General features: G+C 40.4%; 1 protein-coding gene across 1 annotated transcript; it reads right to left on the reverse strand.

The window, feature by feature from the left end:
• Positions 1-1,003: 1,003 nt before the first annotated feature.
• LOC144892839 (uncharacterized) lies at positions 1,004-23,837 on the reverse strand. The gene is made up of 2 exons (XM_078781168.1): positions 23,613-23,837; positions 1,004-2,420 (listed from the first exon to the last, which is right to left on the reverse strand). The coding sequence occupies exon 2, from the start codon at positions 2,415-2,417 to the stop codon at positions 1,281-1,283; it is 1,137 nt and encodes a 378-aa protein (XP_078637294.1). The 5' UTR covers positions 2,418-2,420; positions 23,613-23,837; the 3' UTR covers positions 1,004-1,280.
• Between the last annotated feature and the right edge of the window lie 476 nt (positions 23,838-24,313).

Below are 24,313 nucleotides of genomic sequence, written 5' to 3' on the forward strand. Positions count from 1 at the left end.
CCTATCCCGTACAGCATCCAACTCCAATTCATTTGTGGTAATGCTCCCAGGGTTTTTTTTGTATACTAAGTCGAGGCTCGTGTAAGAGCGAACAATGATGACGTTTTTAAAATCTCGGTGAGGTTCTTCTTTATCATTCCCGTTGCCCCAATTGTCACTGGGACAATTTTGGAACTCTTCAGCTTCCAGGATCTTTTCACTTCATTCTTGAGGTTTTGGTATTTGGTCATTTTCTTGATTTCTTTATTATTTAGACCAAAATCACGAGGTATCTCAATCAGCAATGCTGTCTTTTCCTTTATGTTCCTGAGTACAATGTCCGGTCGCAATGCTCGTGCTTTCTGTTGACTTGTCCTTTCTGTTTCTACCTTGCAGAGCCTACACCTGTCTGATTGACTCAGTCCCACCATCTTCTTAAAGCCATTGGTGTTGTGTTCTTGGTCTTGGGCATTAATAATGATTTGTTCCCCGTCCCTGTTGAGCTGACCTCTTTTTATCCATTGCAGTGATCTTTCTTTGTCTATCCCCAATCTGTTCAACTATTTTTTATATTTCCCTGCTCTTTTGTCTTTCTCCCTGTTGTCACCACATATCTGCTGGTATTTCATCTTGTATTTTCTTAAAATAGTCTTAAAATAGTAAAAAGTCTTAAAATGCACATCTGATCATGCAGACACACAGAGCATACAGAGGCCGATCGTAGGCCTATAGAGCCCATGACTCTTCTTCATTTTTAAACTTGAATGTATCGATAACTTTTCGCTTTACAAAGTAAAAATAGATTAAAACCAAACGTTATTAATAAATATTGTATTCCATAGTTAGTTTACATTATTATGTACATTTAGTAAGGGCATTTTATGAGATATTTCACAAATCTGTGAACTAAATTGTTACCAAAAAAATGTCTTCACCAATATGTTTGTAAAGGTGTGTAATAACATGTGTTAAAATGTTGAAGTTCAACTCCCGTGGGAAACCCAGAAAAAAAGCTGTTGAATTCGGGTACCGAAAAATTATTTTCGAGAACTTTTATTTTTTTTAATCGGCCCTTAAGTAACTTATGAGGGGTCAAATAAGGGTTTTTCATGATTCTGAGTTGATTGTTAACATTTATATTTTCACTTTTACATTTACACACAAAGTAGCTTTTATTTCACATACATATATAATACTCAAGAGTTATTTCTCATTCACAATGTCAGAAGTTTCAACAGTCATTGTCTATGTCTTCTTCAGACTCAACAACATCATGACTGCAGTTTCTGCATGTAATGCCATTACAGACTCCACAGGCCGAGATGCACGTGACCCCATTCTTCTTGCAGCTGCATCGCCGGTTGCTGCAATCTGGGTGCCAGATATGACTTTGGACCTAAATCAATCAAGGCAATATCATTGGATATGAACTTGAGTGCCGTCTTTATGATCTGAGTCTTCTCATCTCCATGGTCAAGATTAGCATGATGCTCTCGCAGAATATTGTCGGTGCCATCTTTGAGACAGAGTACATCTGCCCTTCTTTCCTGTGTTGTGAAATACAAGGTGTCTTCGTATTTCTCTAGAAGTTTTATCTTTAGCCAATGCTTTGAATAAGAAAGGCTCTTCTCTGGTGACTGATCAAACTCCTGCAGCTTTTCATGGACTTGGTCCATGTTCATTACCCCATGCTCTAATTCTGAGTCTAACCATTCGCAGAATTCAATAAAAACTGCCTCTCGCTCCTCATCAATACTCCTCTGTCCTCTCTTCCTTTTTCCTTCCTCATCAGTCTTGGACAAACTGTCACCTCTCGCAAACATAAGTTTGCATCGCAAATGGTACAGTGTTTCTTCTGCTACCAAGTCGTTGATCCCTTCCAGGCGTCCAGTGACTTCAGTGCCCCAGTCATCCCCGCGACTCCGTGCTGTCTTCAGCAAGCTTGCCTTCAGTGTATCTGCAGTCAAATTATCTGGCACTCTGTATTTCTTTCTAGCTTGTGCTGGATTATTTTTGTAGAGCTGGGCTGGTTGGTTGCAAAGAATGCATACATCCTTATACAGGAGGTCAACTGACTGTGATCTTCTAGAACTGCAGCCAGTTGATGAACTGAACTCACAAGTAGTGCGTCTTCTCTTCAACTTTGATGACTCTTTCTCTGCCCTTGATGCTTGAGCTGACTTCTTGGTGGTTGCAACAAAGTTGTTGTACAGATCATTTTTACACTTCTGGTGGTACCTCAGTTTTCCTTCCTTTTGAGCCTCCTTCATACGTTCCACAACAGTAACATTTTCGACAGTTTCTGCTTGTTTCAATAAAGTTGAGTATCCCTTTGGAGTTGCCTGTATGAGCCTTTCAGCTGGTGTATCCGAGCGTGCACAGATGAAGCAATTGAGCACAGGTGGAGTAACGTCTTCATCCATATTGCTAGACTCCATGTCCTGCAAAGTAGAAAATGAGATATATTTAGAAATTATTTTTCCACAAAGGAGTGTCTGTGGTGAAATATAAATGTTAACAATCAACTCAGAATCATGAAAAACCCTTATTTGACCCCTCATAAGTTACTTAAGGGCCGATTTAAAAAAATAAAAGTTCTCGAAAATAATTTTTCGGTACCCGAATTCAACAGCTTTTTTTCTGGGTTTCCCACGGGAGTTGAACTTCAACATTTTAACACATGTTATTACACACCTTTACAAACATATTGGTGAAGAAAGTTTTTGGTAACAATTTAGTTAACAGATTTTCATATGTTTCCCTTACTAATTTTTAAAGTACTGTATTGTTTCATTCCATGGTTGGAAAAGAGTTGACTCGCTTAAAACAAACTCTGCATATACACCCCAGGGATATGGAAAAATATAATTAGACTTTGGTTCGATCCCGAACTTCAGTATTCAGTCACTGTATTTTTACTCAGTGATAATTTAAATAATGAAGTCCTGAGAACATTCTCTCCTCTCTCCTTCCCCTCTCTCCTTCCCCCCTCTCCTTCCACTCTCTCCTTCCCTACTCTCATTCACCTCTGTCATTCGCCTCTCATTCCTCTCTCTCCTTCCCCGTGTCGACATAAACAGTCAATGCATTCAAAACGGCTGTTGGAATACATGTCACCGATTTTCCCAACTTTAGCTGAAATTTAGACTTGGACCATCCCAGCGACTGTGATGGTGAATTAGTCGAGATAAAGCCGTGAGGGAGACTCAATGAATGGGCTTTATGTTACAGGCCTTTGAAAATGCATTTTGTTCTATAAACGGTATCTTTCATGGGATTTTATTCCCGTTTTTTTTCCACCGAGTCTAAAACTATGTTAGCGACTGTGAAAAATGAAATTATATATCGAATTAGTTGAAATAAAACTGTTGAGGGAGAGCAAGACAGCACGGGCCTAACTAAACAGGCCTCAAAGCTATGTGAGTTAATAAAATGGTGGTGATTTGTTTTCGAAGCCCCTCCCAGAATGGGTGGAGCTACTCTGTAAACGGAGTAAGCCACACCCCTGGACAGACAGACAGAATCACCGTAGGCTATTATAATATAATATAATATAATATATATATATATATATGTATATACTGTATATATACTCGGCTGGCAAATGTATGGAGAAGCACCCTTCTTTGGTGGAAACTCCATACTTCCCTAGTTCATGGTAGAATTGTAAAAAAAAAAAAAAAATTGGCACAGGTAATTTGAGGGCTAGATGCAAAATTGAGGGGGAATTTTGTGAAGCCATTCGGTTGGATATATATATATTATATATATATATATATATATATATATATATATATATAGTTATGTTTTTGGGGTATGGATGAAATACCTTAATGAAGTTCAGAATGTGTTGATTAGCATGCTCTGAGTGTCACGAAGAAGTACCCACCTCGATGTAAGTTAAGTTAGGCCGACTGTCCGGGTAAGGGCATTTACGTGTCTCCATACAGTGGAGTTGTGTTATTTAGCTAGGGCTTATGGTTAATAATTCTCCTGTGTGTAAAGGCCTCTTGTAATTTTGCCCTTCGTTTTTATATTAATCAAAAAGCAGTGCCACGAATGCTCCATTCACCCACAACACCGGCAGCGCTAGCTAGCAAAACCCGGAAGGTTCTTCTTTATCATTCCCGTTGTTCCAACTATCACTGGTACGTGTGTGAGTTTGTGTGTGTCATTGGTTGTCATCTCCAAATGTGGGTTTCAGAACTTGGAAAGGAGCCTTTCCAAGTCCCGGTGTGTGTGTGTGTGTGTGTGTGTGTGTGTGTGTGTGTGTGTGTGTGTGTGCGTGTGGATGTGTGTTACTCGTGATATTCCACTTTTTGGACTGGGGCAAGATGCCCTAGTGGTCCGCACACTCACCTTTAAGCTGTTTAGCCTGGGTTTGAATCCCGACCCGGCTTTAAACTGTCATCATGGTGTTTCACAGACAGGGGTTTTCATCAATGTGTGTGCCCTCCCTCGGATGGATGCTAAACCGAGCGCCCCATCTGCCAACATTAGTTGGTGGACGTTAAGATCCCTACGGTGTCCTTCACAAAAAGTAGGTCAGCTATCTCCAGCACCTTGAAAGAAATTACAAATTCCTGCCTTATAAACTACTGCTGGAAAGGCAATGGCAAACGCCCCAGTATAGCCTTGTCAAGAAACTGTAACAGACTACGGTACATCAGAATCAGAATCACGCCTTCTAATACTCATAAAGATTGAATAAAAGTACTTTACATGTTCGAATTCTGGCAACAAACAAGTTCAGTTAAGAATTAAGGCAACAGCAAAGGGCAACAAAGAAAAGCAAATTAATCCATTTAACAATTATTATTAATTTTTTTTTAATGATTAAAAAACATTTGTATGGCAGGTGAGATGCGTTGACTAAACAGACCGACAAAAACAAAACAAAACAAAACCAAAGAGTCACCAAAGTAATTATTTCACAGAGAGAAGGAAAATATCCAGAGAAATAGTGGAGGATGGAATTTCTTTCACAAAGCACAAGTGTGAGTTTTTGAAGTAGGGGGAGTTTGCTCTGTTTGCGGAGTGGGTAACCTAACGGAGATGGGTGCAGACACCTTTCCTGCGCAACTGGAGTTTATGTAAGTTTAACCACTTTTCTAGAACATTCGGATGACCTTAGCAGCTGCATCTGGAATACGTTTCGGTCTGCTGCAAACATGCCCCCATCTTGGCATTGCTCCAACAGCTCTCAATTTCCCAGTGCGCTTGTGGAACGTTGAGCAACAGAAATTCAGTGTTCAATTCTTTGTTGTCAGCTGGAATTGATAACACTCGTTTATCGTCTATCTCCGGCGTAAAGACTGAAGAGGAATAAAGGCGATGGGGGCGAGTGAGAGGGTAGAAGGGAAGGGGAGGCGAGGAGGGAGGAGGACAGGAGTTAGACAGAGAGGGCTCAGTGAGGAAGGGGAGAATTGGATTTTGCAACATTGCTGTAAATTCTTGGCACAGTTTGTGAACCAAAGCGAACGGGCAGCTTGGTCTTCCGCCACCCTCACTCTAGTCGGCACAGTCGCGCTCACAGCAATGATGCAACCAGCAGCCACAGGCTGCATATGACAAAATATGTCAAAAGATGCGACTCTTCCATTTCACAGAAATTTCTCCATCAATTTTATAGAAATGGCCATTTTGGATCCCCTAGCCCACCCGCAAGATAAGCTCATTTGCAGTCACCGAACTCCCCACTGGGAATGAGCTCACCCTGAGTTCAACAATGAACCAAGTAATTCAGAATACGCATTTCTATACTACTCGTTAAATTCTCATAAAGACCTCAATGCATTGGGTCTCCCAAAATTATTTTCCCATGATTCCTCAAAAATAATCCAAAAACAGAGAAGGCTGTGTTTCTGACTCAGTTACCCCACCTTTACCCTGAATTTCACACCAGCCATTCTGCCTGCCATATTACTGTTTGCCATTTTACTACAGGCTGTCCCATGAAAGTTATACAGATTTGAAAGTTTGTAACTTTTCTAATTTGCATCCCAATATCATGGGACTGGCATCATTAGAGAGAGCAACTCCATGAATTTATATAATCAGCAAGTTTGGCAATAAAATGTTTTAATATCTTAACAATAACAGTGGAATAATTCAAATGACTATGCCACGTTGAACACTGTTCTCCACTTATCTCAGATATTTCCATCAACCTTGACGAAAAGAAAAGAGTAGATTCACAACCTTTCTGAGTTGCCCTTTCTAATGATACCAGTCTCATAAGCATAACGGTAAAAAAACAACAACAACAAGTAATAAACATTTACAACTGAGTAAGCTTTCATGGGACACCCTATTTAATATCAATTGTCAGCTTTTCGCACCTTTTCTTGAAGGCAAAGTTATAAAATGCATTTATAACTTTGTGGGAATCAACACTGCCCTTTCACACTCTTAAGAAGTACCCTCGAGTTTCTCTGTGTCGTCCACGGGACAGTTTTCATGAAAGGCCCTTTAACATTGGAGTATTTCACACCACAAACTCCACCTTTCCCACGTGGCATTTGATTTTCTACATTTATCATTCTGAAGGGGAACTTGTGCTGAAATCAATGAGATATCTATGTTTACAACGAAACAAAGTCTTTTTTCATGGTGTTCTGGCTCATTAAATTAGGTACGGTAGCTGTCATTTTGTTTGGTTTGCTTTTGTGAAACACATCCCAGAGCGACAGACTGTAAGGGGAATTTAAAGAGAAATGCTGACAAATATTTTCTGGTGCAAAGATAAGAGAAAAAACTGCTTGCAATATATGGGAGGGGTTCAAAATGTGACATGAGCAAGATACTCGCAATAGTCCAAAATACACAAAAAAGTACAATGAAAAAAAATAAAAAAATAAAAATATATATATATCAGAATATAATTTCAGTTCTCCAACCTAATGAGCGCACGCTGTGACGTCACCGCCAAGTACCAAATACCAGATACATAAGTGGATACCAGAGGTAATGTACCGTGTGGCAGGCGGTGCTTATCGCTCCCATTAAGGTACATCGATAGCTGAATGGGACACCTTAATGGCAGTTCACCACTGATAGTATACAACACAACAACAACATGCATTTTAAGGCCATGTTCCCTGCTAGAGCGGGGGTTAGCCTTGCGGTCCCCATGACAATCTTCTCCATTTTGCCCTATTTTCTGCATCTCTCCTTGTTAACCCCCTTGCCCGCATTTCTTCTTCCACCATCTTTAGCCAAGTCTTTCTCGGTCTTCCCCGTCCTCTACTTCCTTCTACATTAACTTCCATCACTCTTCTCAACCAGTCACTTTCATCCTTCCTCAATACATGACCAAACCATCTCAACCTGTTCCTCTTCACAGCATCAATCACAGGCAATATTCCCATCATCTTTCGCAATTCATCATTTGTCTTCCTCTCTCTCAACGATACTCCGCACATCCATCGAACCATTCGCATTTCCACCCTTTCCAGCCTTCGTTGCTGCTCTACGTTCATTACCCATGTCTCGCTCCCATAAATCATAACACTTCTCACACATGCAGCATACACCTTTCCCTTCAGCTTCAGCGACACTCTCCTCCTCATAAGCATGCCACTCAGTTCCCGAAACTTCTTCCATGCACATCTCACTCGAGCAACCGTTGCCGAGTCTGATCCACCTTCTCCATTCAGCATGTCTCCGAGGTAGCAAAATGTTTTCACACCTTCCAGCTTCACGCCGTCTCCAAGATCCAACTCAACATTTCCTCCATCTGCAGCTCCCTCTGTGCACACCTTACATTTGAATGTAGCTGCCACACTGGTTAATGACCCTCTCAGACCACTACATTTTTGATGAACCCACTCAGCACACATTGTACATTGAATGGAGTTCACTCCGAATGTTTAACGAATTGAATGGAGTTTAACGGTTTAATGATAGTATGGAGTCACATAATGACTGATATATATGTATATATATATATATATATATATATATATATATATATATATATATATATATATATATATATATATATATATATGTATGTGTGTGTGTGTGTGTCTTTGTATTTTTTATATACAGAGGTGGCCAGAAATATTGGCGCCCTTGCACATTTTTCAAATAACTCACAATTTTCTCTAAAAATAAGTTGAAATTGACAAAGGTATTTGGTCTTCATAATTGTTTATTTCACTGTTAATATTACAGAACCTTTGTTTTGATTCAGAACTTAATATATCCTTTTAAATCAGAAAATAAAAAGAAATGGCATTGACAAAATTATTGACACCCTTGACTTAATATTTGGTAGCACACGACTCCAGTCGGGTCTTTGGACAAAAAAAACTGCAGTCAAGCGCTTCCTATAGCCATGAATGAGCTTCCTACACCTCTCTACTGGCAGTTTGGCCCACTCTTCTTGTGCAAACTGCTCCAGTTCTCCCAGATTTGAAGGATGCCTTCTCCCAACTGCTGTTTTCAGATCTCCCCACAGGTGTTCAATGAGATTTAGATCTGAGATCTCCTCACAGGTGTTCAATGGGATTTCGATCTGGACTCATTGCTGGCCAATTCAGAACAGTCCATTGTTTTATCTTGAACCATTCCTGGGTGCTTTTTGAAGTGTGTTTGAGGTCATTGTCCTGCTGCAAGACCCATGACCGTCGATGAAGACCCAGCTTTTTGACACTGGGTTGAACATTGCGCTCCAAAATGCCTTCGTAATCTCCTGATTTCATGATGCCATGCACACATTCAAGGCACCCAGTGCCAGAGGCAGCGCAGCAACCCCAAAACATCACTGAACGTCCTTGTTTAACGGTAGGGAAGGTGTTCTTTTCTTTGAAGGCTTCATTCTGTTTTCTGTAAACATAGAGATGATGTTCTTTACCAAAAAGCTCTGATTTGGTTTTATCTGTCCACATGACATTCTCCCAAAAGGATTTTGGCTTGTTCAGGTGTGTTTTGGAAAACTCCAGTTGGGCTTTATTATGTCTCTCTCTCTCAGCAGTCCTCCTGGATCTCCTCACATAAACACCCTTTCATTAAGTTGGTGATGGATGGTGTGAGTTGAAACCGTCGTACCTTGTGTCTGAAGGTCAGCTTTAATCTGTTTGGCAGATGATCGAGGTGCTTTCTCCACCATTCGAACAACAACCCCCATAGGGAGGTTGGCTGCAGTGCCATTGGCTTTAAACTTCCTGGTAACATTGTTATGGTGGATACAGGAACATCAAGATCTCTAGAGATGGACTTGTAGTCTTGAGATTGTGCATGCTTGGCGACAATCTTGTGTCTGACATCCTCAGTCAATTCTCTGGTTTTTTTTCTTTTCTCCATGCTCATTGTGGTACACACAGTGACACAAACAAGCTGAATGACTCCTTTTCTCCATTCAAACGGGTTGAATGAGTTATTTTTTTTATATCTACTGCAGGCACCTGCAACTCACCACAGGTGAGTTAAATTTCAAAGTAAAGGAGAATCACCTGCTTGAAATCTAATTATTTCTAACAACTTCTAAAAGGTGCCAATAATATTGTCCAGGCCATTTTAGGATTTCTGTGTGGAATAAGCTAAGGTTTAGTAATTTTTTCACCTTTTTTTTTTGTTTTGTTCCACTGCAAACCAAAGAAATACACATGTGGATTCCAAAATATTTTTAAAATATCAACAATTTTCTGGAAGAAATGGTTTTGGCATGGACCGTGCACGCAAAGAAGAAGAATCTCCATGTAATAAGTCGGGAACCTGTTAGGGTAAGAGTGTTTGCATGTCACCATAATGCTCAAATGCTCATCATTTGCTCATGATGAATAACCCCCAGTGTGTAATTTGCCTCCTGTGATTTTCCCTTCTGTTTTTGACAACTAAAAAGGGCCGCCATTACAACAACAATTACGACAACCATAATCGCCGAAAGTACCCAGATATAACGACCAGCAAGTGAACCCCACCCAGCCGAACATTCCCAAAAGACGGCTAGACCCCGCCTCCAAGGATCTGAACTGGCAGGCTATGCCCCGAGCTTCGTCATTGGGCATCAAGCAGGCCAGAAGGCACCGCTCTGAAGGGGATGATTGGTCGAGGAGATGGGATGATGTAATGGGACGTCAGGATTGGTCGAGAGTGATGTCAGCGAGGGAAAAGGAGGGTGTGTCCCCCCCTCTTGCTTTCTCTGGTTCTGGCGATCAGATCGGGCGGTCACAGAATTTGTCGCTCTTTGGTGCTGGCTTCGTGGCGGGCGGTGGTGTTTTTCTTGTGTGCGTTTGAGGAGAACTGTTCAGAGCCCAGAAAGCCTTGCAGCGTTGGAGCCAGAGGTGTCATTTTGACTCGGTGCTTTTCAAGGGAGCTAAGGACTGGGTTGTGCTGGCTGGGCCGATATTGAGTGGGGCAACATTGGCTGCCTGCTGCACATCCCGTTGTGCTGGCGCACTTGACCAGCGCCATTGTTCGGGTGCTTCGAAGCGTGGTCCTCTCAGTGACCGATCCCACCAAAGTACTCGTTGAGACCAGAGCCGAGTGCCAAATCAAAGGGGGGATTTTCTTTTATCATTCCCCTGTTGTGTAGTTGTGTCTGATGGAGGATCCTCAAATTAGGAATTATAGTTTTTACATCACCATCCATTTTATTTCGGTGATTTATTTTCATTAAATCCTTTATTTTTGCATTTCATTCTTGCATTGTGAATTTTCCTTGTCGTGTGTGTTTATTAGTTTGTGGCTTTGAGGAATAAACCCCATGGGGGGCCATCCGTTCAGGTAAGGCTTCGGGTCCTGCCCGCGCACGGAAATAGATAATCCTGCCAAGTTCGGGTATACTACGTACGCCTCGGAGTAACAACTATTTGTCCGAGGCCGGTGTTCATCGGCCACAGACTTGACAATATGAATGCATGCATACCAGCCTCAGTGGGATCATGGTTAGTGCTTCTGCTCTGAGTCTGAGAGGTTGGTGGTTGAAACCCCACCCATGTTATACAAAATAATTAAAAAAGGAAAAGTTACATGCTGTTTCCTTGCTTGGTGCTCAGAATTTACAAGGATTGAGCACGGACAAACAATGCTGGAAGGCAAAGGAGACACCCCCAGAATAACCCATGCCAATAAACTTCTATGGCAGCACCAACATGCCATAAATAAAGTATAGTGCAGGTTTTTACCACATATGTACATATACATACAAATATATTCTGGCTAGGTTGTGGTTGATAAAAAACACAGACCCATCCATTGTCAAAAGCAATGCCAGCTGTTACACTGAAATGAAACATCAGTCAGCCTTCATCGGTTTTAGAAGCAATTTATTGGCAAATCACCAGTCCATTTCCTGGGTAAAGGATCAATCCATGGACGCATTTCTGGCTATCACCAGCGCAGAATGGATTTCTCCAAGGAGCAGAGCTAGCAGGCCGTCAGATAAGGGAGCATAATTTTTTGGAGGTAATTTTAACTGTTAATGGGTACCTAAATAGAATGGATGTGTGACAGGCACTTCCTTTTGGTAATGAACCTAGCACCAAATGCAAATGTGGAACAGGGGTTCATGCCCACCATTTCAATTAAGAGGTGCTCATTACATCCAAATTAAGTTATCCAACTAAACTCAGGTTAGCTAACTTAATATCGACTTCTTTGCAAATATTGTAATGGTCGCACATCTTCTGCAAAGGGCGCACCGCTGGTAAGATGGGATGAAAAGATCTTCATGTCTGCCAGGTTGATTTGGTGCTAATCAGCATTCAAGAACACATGGCCATGGCAAGTCCGCTAACAAGAATGGCCGAGCAAGCTGATTAGGGATCTGCTAATGACTGTGCTTAATGCACAAAATGAAATTACCCATCTAACAATTTGTATGCCAATCCCGCTAAGCACTATGGAGACCACTCTTGACAACCATACAAGGTTTCAACAAAATTAGAGGGGTTATCAACAAGCAAGAAAAGGGGAAGGAAGATTTACACGATCACACAGCTGTGATCACAAACAGTATCAAATAAATAATAAATAAACACAATGCGCCCTCGAAACCACATCTACTTAATAAATAGCCTTATCGCTTTTACACTGGGATGGGAATACAATGGGACAAAGGAAAGGACAAGACAGAAAAAATCTGTGTGGCGCGAGCCCTGCTCGTACGCGGCCCTTTCGAGAACGTGTGGCGGTCTGGTTCAAGTTTGTCCTCTTTCCACATTCTGCGATGGTAATACAAACAGCGGCAGGAGCCCAGCATTATAAATACATCTCAAAAAGTTCTGGATGACTTATGAAAAAACTAGGTGGATGAGTTGGTTCGGTGAGAAAAACAAGCTGATTAGATTTTGGTTCAGATCCAAATCAAGATCCAGCCTATCAGTGGAATATATAACGTAAACTGTTCAACCTGTGGGAGGTATGCGTTCTGCCGAGTAGTGTTCTCGTTGCATATGTTGTGTCACTCTCCTATGCGAATATAGTATAATTACCCTGCGCTCGCGTAGCGAAAATCAAGGTTAGGCATTCGGTTGCGTATGTGTGGCGTGCGTGCCTGCATTTTTAAAATTAATTTTCTTGGCAACCGTTGGTCTGATTGACACGAAATTTTACCATAGGAATGCCTCTGCCTGTATAATTTTTTTATTCACAATTATGACATCATAGGTCACGTGATACGGACGCCATGTTGGAAAAACTTTACACCTCTATATCTCCCAAACCGCTCAATGGAAAAAGTTGAAACAAGGCTCATTGTCAAGTACTCCCCATGGGGAATAAGATATGCTGATGATGATGATGATGACATCAGTGCCTTCATTGTGACATCATAAGTCGACAAGTACAATGCTTGATGTGATCAGTATGAAAAAAAGATTTTCCTCTGCAACTGTTAGTCCGATGGACACAAAATTTGTTCCATAGGGGTACCTCCTCCTGTAGAATGTTTTAATGAAAATCATGACGTCATGGGTCACGTGGTACAGGTGCCATCTTGGAAAAAACGAAAAACGTTGTATCTCTATAATCTACCAAACAGCTCTATGGAGAAATTGAAACGTGGCTCATTGTAAAGAACTCCGCATTGGGAATAGGTTTTGTTAATGATGACCTCATTGGTGCCGTAATTATGACGTCATAATTCGACAGTCGCAACGCTTAGTCTGATCAGTTTGATATTTATTGAGAGTGATCTACGCAACAATTATATTAGAGAATATAAATTTATGATGTAATCGCTCACGTGGTCTGGCAGCCATATTGGATCAAAGAAAAAAAACCCTTTAAAAACAGAAGAGTTGGCTCGCACAAAGTTGACTGCGCAGGGTAAGTATTCTCTCAATACCATCTGGTTAATTGACAGTGTTCGATATTATTAGGTCGTGTGTTTTTTTTAATTCTGGTGATTAAATCCACCTCTTAATAACCCTCGTGTTAAATAAACACACGGGTCAATATACAATAGCTATTGCCTTATGACAGACAATCCGTGTTTTTCTGGACTGGGATATACAAGCATTGTATAGAAAATATAGCATTGTAAAAAAAAAAAAAAAGTTTGTTGTATAGAAATGAGACTTCTAGAATACCTGGGCGACCTGAAAACCCACTGACAATTATTTCACCAGAAGTTCACCAATTACTCATGTCATACACAGCACCGTTTTCCATACTACTCATTAAATTGTTGTAAGATACAATCTATAGGGTCTCCTCAAATATAACAACGTCAAGCAAGACCATCATTCGAATTTGACACAACTCCTTAGGACTTCTGAAGTTCACACACCACAATCATCCTATACAAACGTCATCCATACACCATTTGTAGAAGTTTGACACCAACTTGCAAGATCTCTCAAGTACAAACAAATTATAACTTAAATTGCAGATATTCGCAAGAGAATGAAAATGTTCCACGAATTTACATTCAAGAAATACAACAAAAAACAACTTAAATGCTCATTCTCATGTGACAATGACAAAGGTATTGCGAGTGGCCACATAATCAAGGTGTGACCTAGTTTGCCAAATGGCTTCTGACACCACAAGGCACATAATCACCTGTATGTGTACACAAACCTTTGCCAAACGAAGAAGTTAAAGACACCAGGCCAAGTTTACCTGCTTTAATCCGTTGGACCTGTGCTAAGGTATTTTTGTGTCAAGTCTTGCCTGGATTGGTTTAAATATAAAGGCTCCACAGATTGTAGCAAGTCATAGCAAGCCCAAAACCCTAATGTTGAGTCCCTTTTGACCCCTGTAAAATCTCAAAAATGATCCAAAATGTTTTTAAGCATTCCTCTTGGAGTCCAAGTCCTTTTTGAAAACACATTTATGAAAAATTCCATCTCTATCAGGTCAAGGACAAAGGAATGGAAAATCAAAACGTGTGGTTTAGACTTACAGTGTTTCACCTTCGACTACTTAAATCTGAGTAGGGGGATTAATGCAAAGGAATTATATAAAAAGGGGTTTATGTGTATCGGATGAAGGTACTTCAAGGCAAAATCTAGAGAGGATTGATTGAATAAATAGCCCTTAGTGAGCTGACGGTCATCTCTTGAGGTTGTAATTCAGACCCCTGCTGATTTGGGGAGACCCCCATCCCCCGGGAGATCCTCTGATGTCCTCTGGGAGCCCCCCCTGATCCGAAATCGAAAAATTCAAGTCTGGGCTACCCTGGAGAGCATCGAGTAGAAGGGCTATACCAGGTTTCAGAGCAATCGGTTGGTAAATAAGGGGCGAGTGGGGATCCGAAGTTTGGGCGTTTACTCCCCACCCCCCACCCCCCATCCATGGAAGCCCCCATGATGCGAAATCGAAAAACAAAGAAGATCAATTGTGTGGGATACTGTCTTGTATTAATGTGGCAAGTTTCAGAAGAATTAGCCAGGTGATAGGGGAGTAGAAAAAAATAGAAAAGTTTACGGACAGACGGACGGACAGACAGACATCCGGACATCACGACCAATTTTATAAGTTAATCTTTGAAAATCGAGATGAGATGACCAAAACATTATAACAAATTCATTTTGTCTTCTGTATCTGTAGCTCCTGCTCATAAAACGAACCCAAAATCTCATCCCATTCAAATCATATATTTGCTAAATCCAGGGAAGGAACTGTGTCAAAAATATATGAACAATGTGAAATAACTTGCTCGCCCCATTTCTGATCTAACCTTTTTTTGTAAGATATCTTCTAACCTTTTGCCCTCAAGGATTTGGAACTTTGCCATGGAGCCGGCAATAACTCACCTGCATGCACTTCACGAAGGACACCGTGGGATCTTTAACACCCACAAACGAATTCTGGCAGACGAGACACCAGCTTAAAATCCATCTTAAGGATGGCACACACATTGACGAATCGCCCGACCCGTGAAACACCGGGATGACAGTTTATAGCCTTTTTAGGCAGAAAACCTCCCCCAAAATCCCTTTTTCTGCATTGCTAATGTGGGAATTAGGAGTGTGGCGAAAGAATGAGCTTTCAGAAAGTTTGGGCTCGTCCCACTTCTCGTGTTTGAGTTTTGAATTGAAAATTAAGGTTGTTTTTCCTCTCAAAAAGAACGACAGGTCCAGTGTAGAAGGAGTATTGGTGCTGGTATCACTACAGGGTGGTGCAATAGACATCTCGGCAACGAGAATACAGGTGTTATCGGTGATGTGAATGCTGTTGCTGGCCAGGTTAAGCTCAAGGTGGAGCCCACACAGAGAAGTAGCATTGGAGAGCAAATGGAACCAAAAGTACAAAGACTAAAGAGAGACGGAAGAGGGTAATGGAAAACAAATGAACCCAAACAGGTCAATCTTGGTTTCATCAAACCACAGAATTGTGTTTCTCACAGTCTGAGAGTCATTTAGGTGCTTTTTTGCAAGCTCCAAGCGGGCTTTCATGTGTCTTTCACTGAGGAAACGCCTCCTTCTGGCCACTCTGCCATAAAGCCCAGATCGGTGGGGTGTTGCAATGATGGTTGTCCTTCTGGAAGTTTCTCCCATCTCCACAAAGGATCTCTGGAGCTCAGCCAGAGTGACCACCGGGTTCTTGGTCACCTCTTTTACCAAGGCCCTTCTCCCCTGATTGCTCAGTTTGGCCGGGCGGCCAGCTCTAGGAAGAGTCCTGGTTGTTCCAAACTTCTTCAATTTAAGAATTATGGAGGCCACTGTGCTCTTGGGAACCTTCAATGCAGCAGAAAATTTTTTTGTAGGCTTCCCCAGATCTGTGCCTCGACACAATCCTGTCTCTGAGCTCTGCAGGCAGTTCCTTCGACCTCATGGCTTGGTTTTTGCTCTGCTATGCATTGTCAGCTGTGAGACCTTATATAGACAGGTGTGTGCCTTTCCAAGTCATGTCCAATCAATTGAATTTACCGCAGGTGGACTCCAATCAAGGTGTAGAAACATCTCAAAGATTATCAAGAGAAATGGGAGGCACCTGAGCTAAATTTCAAGTGTCATAGCAAAGGGTATGAATACTTATGTCAATGTGATATTTCAGTTTTTTCTTTTTAATAATTTTGCAAAACTTTCTAAAATCCTGTTTTCTCTTTGTCATTATGGGGTATTGAGTGTAGATTGATGAGGGAAAAAATGAATTAAAACGATTTCAGCATGAGGCTGCAACATAACAAAATGTGAAAAAAGTGAAGGGGTCTGAATACTTTCTGAATGCACTGTATGTGTTTGCTTGTGTTTTTTTGTGATTAATGTTAACTCTTACACGAGCCTCGATCTTGTATACAAAAATATAGGAAATGAATACAGCCTTGTCACACACTCAACCTGACCACCAAGTTTCGCCCGAATCTGTCCATAACCTTTTTGAGATATTCTGCTATATCGTTTTTGGCCCTATCTCTCAATGGTGAAGAATCACTTTAAAATTTTTTAACTGTCTTTTCTGGATCTGGGTCTTTACCGAAATCGAATCAATTTGTCCTTTTGTCCCTGACCTGACTGACCACCAAATATCGTCCGAATCCATCCATAACTTTTTGAGATATTCTGCTCACAGACAGACAGATGTGAAAACATAACCTCTGTCCACCTTCAGTAACAGAGGTAAAAAGTTATAAGCTTTTAAAACTGAAACATTTCCGGGACACCCTGTATTAAAATGGTAAAGATTTAATATGACAGTCAGAATGACTGGTGTGAAATTCAGGGTGAAGGTGGGGTAATTGACTCGAACACAGCCTTCTCTGTCTTGGATCACTGTATTAGGAAATGATGGAGGAGGCAGAGGCGATTGAACTGCCATGGTGCATGTTTAATTGAGCATTCTGTGTGATGAACAGGGGAGATTTTATTATTGACACTGAAGTTTGAACTATGTTCCACCTTTAGAAGGAAAATTTGAGGCAAATTTCTATTTATTAAATTGATTCAAAACATTAAATGTTGAGCTTGTTTTCAATAACAATGGGGTACAAAACAGATCTATAATGTAGGGAAGATTTTATGTCTGACAGGATGGTGCAGAAGAAGCACTTATACTTTGATAAGTAGCTTACCTTTGTAAGACTTACTTGATAGGTCAACCTACCTTTTGAGGTAGCTGTCTAGCCTGGGTTCGATTCCCGACTCAACTATAAATTGTCAAGTTAAGACGAATAAAAATTTGAGAAAAATGAAGCAAAACAAGAAGAAACAGACATAAAATGTCATAGCACTCATCGTGGTTTTGCTGTACGGAGTTAAAGGCCGTCAGTCGGCCATTTTTAGTCGGATGACAAAACAAAATATTCTGCATATGTATAATCTCATGTATTGGCTTTGTGCCAAGTTTGAACAAAATCGGTCCATGCATGTCTGAGAAATGGATGAGGACACGTTTAAGTAACAAAATGGCTGCCAGTTGGCCATCTTGGATCTGAACTCTAAAAAAGTGACGTGCATATGTAACCCATCATTCATTATCTGTGTGCCAAATATGAACAAGATTATTAAATGCATCTCTGATAAATGTTTGAGGATGTGGCCAATATCGGGTTTTTTACAACTAAAATGGTCACCAGTCTACCAGTCGGCCATCTTTGATCAGATCACAAAATAAGGTGAGGTGCATGTGTATACTCTCATGTATTGTCTTCGTGCCAAGTATGAACAAAATCGGTCCACACATATTCGAGATATGGCTGCGGACGCATGGACGGACGGACGAGACCAAATCCATAAGCCCCGTTTCAGACTAAGTCCAACGGGGGCCAATAATCCGAAGTCTTATTGGAAAGTAGAGGTATTTAATAAGAGTATGCTCACGCAAAGTGATTATTGGCATGCTTTATTGGAAACATTTTGATGAACATTTTAAGAAACTCAGTCAGAAGTCTAATGATCATGGATATGCTATTATGATGAAAATTTTGATCCAAGGACAATTGATCATTCTGTGAATTAATGGTTTAATTGTGTTTTTTGTACTGAAGAGATTTTATCTTTAATACCCAAACTCAAAAATAACAAGTGTTATAGCATTATTAACGAATTTTTCAAAAATTGCCTAGTTACTGTAATCCAACTCACAATTCGGTTATTCAATTTAGTATTGAACTCAGGAATAGTTCCCAGTGACTGGTCCATTGCTATAGTAATACCATTGTATAAAAATAAAGGATCTATTGACGATCCAGAAAATTACCGTGGCATAACTCTTTTGAGCTGTTTCGGCAATCTGTTTTACTGCAGCAACAAATGTAAGACTATCAACCTACATAGAGGGATGTGGTATCTTAGGCGATGAGCAGGCTGGGTTTGGAGAAGAGTTTAGCATCCGAGACCATATATTTGCTCTACATTCCATAGTTGATTTGTATTTAACCCACCAAAACAGGTTGTACTGTGCCTTTGTAGACTATAAAAAAAAGCGTTTCACTTGCTCAATGGATCTTCTTGATGACAGAAACTGATTTCATCAGGGTGTAATGGCAAGGTTATCAATGTTGCCTATAACCTATATTGGAATGCTAAGTCATATGATAACAAGTTTCAAATTTTTCCATTCAGCGGTTTCCGAGAAATAATTTTTTCATTACCTGCGTCTTTTCCAAGATGGCTGCCATACCACGTGACCTATGATGTCACAATTATGATAAAAACATTCTGCATGGGTGTCACCCATACCTTGAAAGTTTTGTCTCAATCGGACATGTGGTTGCTAAGAAAAACGAGATTTAGCCCGTATGGACGGACAACCTGAAAACATAATGCCTCCGGACACCTTCGGGGGCGGAGGCATACAAAGGTAATTCTCCATCCAACTTTTTTGTGTAATCTTGGTATACGCCAGGGTGAAAATGAAAACATGTCCCCTCTTCTATTTGCCGTTTATTTAAACGACTTTGAATACTTTGTCAGTCATCCTCACAATGGTTTCGATTTTCTTGCACATGATATCAATAATACCCTGAGCGAAAGTGATATTGAAGTTTTTATCAGGCTGTATGTGTTACTTTATGCTGATGACACAATTGTGATGGCTGAATCTCCCGATGAGATGAACTCCAGCGTGCGCTAAATGCAGTAAGGGATTAATGTGAGCTTTGGCATTTGACTTAAAATATCCAAAACAAAAGTTGTAAAGTCTTTCAAGAGGTAAAGTGTGAAATTTTCCTTATTTTATGTCTGGAAATGACAAAACTGAAGTTGTCAGTGATTATGTATAGCTAGGATGCACTTTTAACTACAATGGTTCTTTTAACAAGGCCATTTCAATACAAATACAGTCGCTGCTAAAAATATTGGCACCCTTGCACTTTTTTTCAAATAATGCACCATTTCTTCCAGAAAATTGTTGAAATAAAAAAATATTTTGGTATCCACATATGTATTTGTTTGGTTTGCAGTGGAACAAAACAAAAGAAGCTGAAAAATTACTAAGTTGTAACATATTCCACACAGAAATCCTAAATTGGCCCGGACAATATTATTGGCACCTTTTAGAAGTTGTTAGAAATAATTAGATTTCAAGCAGGTGTATTCTTCTTTACTTTGGAATTGAACTCACCTATGGTGATTAGCAGGTGCCTGCAATATAAAAATCACTCAATCAACTAGTTTGAATGGAGAAGAGGAGTTATTCTGCTGTTTTGTGTCACTGTTTGTACTGCAATGAGCATGGAGAAAAGAAAGAAAACCAGAGAATGTCTGAGGAGGTCAGACACAAGATTCTAGCCAAGCATGGACACTCTCAAGGCTACAAGTCCATCTCCACAGACCTTGATGTTCCTGTGTCCACAGTACGCATTGTTATCAGGAACTTTAAGGCCCATGGCACTGTAGCCAACCTCCCTGGACGTGGCCGCAAGAGAAAACTCGATCGAACATTGCAGCAAAGGATTGTTTGAATGGTGGAAAAAGCACCTCTACCAACTGCCAAACAGATTCAAGCTGACCTTCAGACACAAGGCACGACAGTTTCAACTCGCACCATCCGTCGCTAACTCAATGAAAGGGAGTTCTATGGTATGAGACCCAGGTGACCCCATTGCTGAGAAAGCCAGACTGGAGTTTGCCAAAACACACCTGAATAAGCCAAAATTATTCTGGGAAAATGTCATACAGACAGATGAGACCAAATTAGAGCTTTTTGGTAAAGCACATCATCTCTATGTTTACAGAAAACAAAATGAAGCCTTCAAAGAAAAGAACACCTTCCCTACAGTCAAACATGGAGGAGGTTCAGTGATGTTTTGGGGTTGCTGTGCTGCCTCTGGCACTGGGTGCCTCGAATGTGTGCATGGCATCATGAAATCAGGAGATTACCAAGGCATTTTGGAGCGCAATGTTCAACCCAGTGTCAGAAAGCTGGGTATCCATCGTAGGTCAAGGGTCTTGAAGCAGGACAATGACCCCAAACACACTTCAAAAAGCATCTGGGAATGGTTCAACACAAAACGCCGGAATGTTCTGAAGTGGCCAGCAATGAGTCCAGATCTAAATTCCATTGAACACATGTGTGGAGATCTGAAAATAGCAGTTCGGAGAAGGCACCCTTCAAATCTGGGGGAACTGGAGCAGTTTGCACAAGAAGAGTGGGCCAAACTGCCAGTAGAGAGGTGTGGGAAACTCATTCATGGCTACAGGATACAGGAAGCTCTTGACTGCAGTTATTTTGTCCAAAGGCTGTGCTACCAAATATTAAGTCTGGAGTGTCAATAAGTTTGCCAATGCCATTTCTTTTTATTTTCTGATTTAAAAGAATATATTAAATTCTGAATAAAAAACAAAGATTCTGTAATATTAACAGTGAAATAAATAATTGTGGAGACCAAATACTTTCGTGAATTTCAACTTATTTTTCGAGAAAATTGTGAGTTATTTGAAAAAAGTGCAAGGGTGCCAATATTTTTGGCCACGATTGTATGTCAAGCAAAAAGAGAACAGTTTTCCTTTTTACAGAAAGAATCCAAACTGAATCTTCCTCTTGATGTTCGGTGTGAATTTTTCAAACGAATGGTGATGCCATTTTCATAATATGGTTGTGAGGTTTGGGGTTGTTACAATAACATCCATACTTAAATTTCCCACCATAAATTTCTTAAACAAATATTACACCTCAATAAAACGACTACTAACTGTAAGGTTGCCCTACACGAGACTTTATTGACAAGAGAATGGTAAATTTTTGGTTGCAAATTGTAAGTGGCAAGTAGAACAAATTTTCCGCTGTTATGTTCAAATTAGTAAAGTGTCCTCATGAAAGTGAAATAAAAGTATTGTTGATCACTGTGGTTATTCCAATATGTGGTATGATTTATCTAACTGATTAATCATGGCTCAAGTCTGGCATCAAATGCAAAATTCTTGACATGAGTGTGCAGATTTGGCATGATAATTGATAACATCAACACTACCCTGTGCTCAAATTACAGTTTATTTAAGAGCCAGTTTTACTTTGAACCTTATTTACTGCAACTTTCTGCAGTCTTCAGAGTTAATATGTGTAAATTTCGCAGCTTTAATCTTCCTGTTTATATAAACCCGTCTATAGAAATTCTACTGTACTTTTGGAACAAATTATATAGAAATTCTGTGGAAAACTATCGACTTTTACTATCGATTCTATTTCTACAGAAAATGTATATGGAACAGTTCACATTTTAGACATTGGTCCTAAAGTACTATAGAATTTCAATAGACAGGTTCTATAGAAAATTTCCAATGAATTTCAACAAAACATATTTTTCAGGGGCTCCCCCTTAATCCCATCCTCAGCATTTCCCTCTCACTCCTGACAAACTCTACTCATTCCCTTTTCTTCCCTGTCCTCTTTCACCTTCCGGAGCCATGCATTTCGGCAGAGTCAACAGGGCTTGAAGAGATTGCAGCAGAGCCATGAAGGGCCTGAATGCCTTTAGTACTATTCAATAGAATTATAGGCAATTTGTGCGAAATTATTCCAAAATCCTCTTCAGAAAATACCCAACAGCATCAAGGGAAAGAGGACAAGGCAGAAAAGGGACGATGTAGAGTTGGAGGGAAGGGGAAGGGAATGTTTCTTTAGGATGTCAAAAGGGATTCGGGAGGAGAGGTGGTTAAAAAGTTTCATCATTTGGGTTTATATCAAATATAACGAGACGGGCACTCGGTAGAGCGCAAACCCCCGCCAGGTTGAGCGGTTTGTTTTATAGCCACTGGTAGGCTGCATCTGGATTCGGACCTGAACCAAAATCTAATCGGCTTGTTCTTGTCACCGAACCAACTCATCCACCGAGTTTAGTCATAACTCGTCCATAACTTCTTAAATATCATGCTATGTATCGCTTTTCGCCCGATCTCTCAATGGTGAAGAATCACTTGAAAATTAAATAATTCTCATATCCGAATCCACACTCAAATCTTCACTAAAATCGAATCAATTAGTCGTTGTCACACACCCAACCGGTCCACCAAGTTTCATACAAATCCGTCCACAACTCTGAGATATCCTGCTATATATCGTTTTTGGCCCTATCTCCCAATGGTGAAGAATTACTTAAAACATTCATTCTACTAACCGGATCCAAATCCGGATGTTCACCAAAATCTAATTAATTTCGCCCTTGTCACATACACTACCTCTCTGCCAAATTTCGTCCGAATCCGTCCACAACTTTTTTAGATGTCTTGTTCACAAACAAACAAACAGACAGACAGGGGTGAAATCATAACCTCCACCCACCTTCGGTGGCAGAGGAAATAATATAGCTCAGCTCCTCCACAAGCCTCAACTCGATGCACAAAAATTAATTTTTAAAAAACAACATAAAATAAAAACCCTTCTGCACATTTACATTATTTTATTCTCCATTTCGTCCAAACCTTGGACGGAGCGAGGGTAGAAAGGCAATGAAAGACACCTTAAAGAAGCATCATGCCTCGGCTTGTCCAAGGTAGACATTTTGTAGCCACGCATTCCTGCCTTCCTCTATGATGGTCATTTTTGTGAAGATTGCCATCGTTAATCCAAATTGTGGTCTGGCAGCCCTTAAATCCGCACAGCTTAATACCATAATTCGAGATTATATTCTAACCCGCGATATAGAGTGAATGTTTTGGTTGGAATGCTTGAAAGGTCATAATTAACGTATAATCAGGTCACTAGGTCAAAGCACCACGAGCTTTGGTTCAGCTGCATGAGATCAGAAACTGTGAATAATACAAATATTATATCAATACATAATTATCATTTGTTTTTACCAGACTCGATGGTGTAATGGTTGAAGTGTTCACTCTGGGTCTGGGAGGGCGGTGATTCAAATCCCGGCCGAGTCATACCACACACTTTGAACATGGTACATTCTGTTTCCTTGCTTGAGGTTCAGCATTTAAAAGGATAGAGCATGGACAAACAACGTTGGGAAGGCAATGGCAAACCACCCAGTGTAACCCTTGCCAAAAAACTGCTGTGGCAGCACCAACGCTCTGTAAAGTATGGTACATCAAATTAAAAGAGTACAGTAATCATTTAGGGGTCATATAATTATGTATGCATGTTGGGAGGTAAAAAGGGTTAATGCAGGGAGGTGTGGTCGAAATGATAAGCTTTAGGTTCATCTGGGATAGTATGCCAGCATAAAAATGTACCAATCTCATTTTCTTTCTTTTTTGTATACATAGACGAGGCTCATGGAAGAGCTAGTACTAGTACACTGAACAGATCAGGACGCAACAGGACAAAAGGAACAGTAGAGGGAGGGAGAGAGAGAGGAAGAGAGACTTTGAGTTTAGAAGCTCTTTTATTATAAAAGTAAGAAAACCACACAAGTCATGCAAATAATAAAGTCATTCCAATTCCAAACATGTGCAGCCAAACAACAACAATAAAAACACCAAACACTAAAAATTTTTTTTAAACAAACCATTATCAGGTTTACAACCCCCCCCCCCCCCCCCCCTTT

Source organism: Myxine glutinosa, chromosome 7, assembly GCF_964187855.1.
Source record: "Myxine glutinosa chromosome 7, kmMyxGlut1.1, whole genome shotgun sequence".
NCBI classification, from domain to species: Eukaryota; Metazoa; Chordata; class Myxini; order Myxiniformes; family Myxinidae; genus Myxine; species Myxine glutinosa.

Coding starts and splice junctions, on each gene's coding strand:
- LOC144892839 (XM_078781168.1), bottom strand. CDS start 2,417: ATGGAGTCTAGCAATATGGATGAAGACGTTACTCCACCTGTGCTCAAT.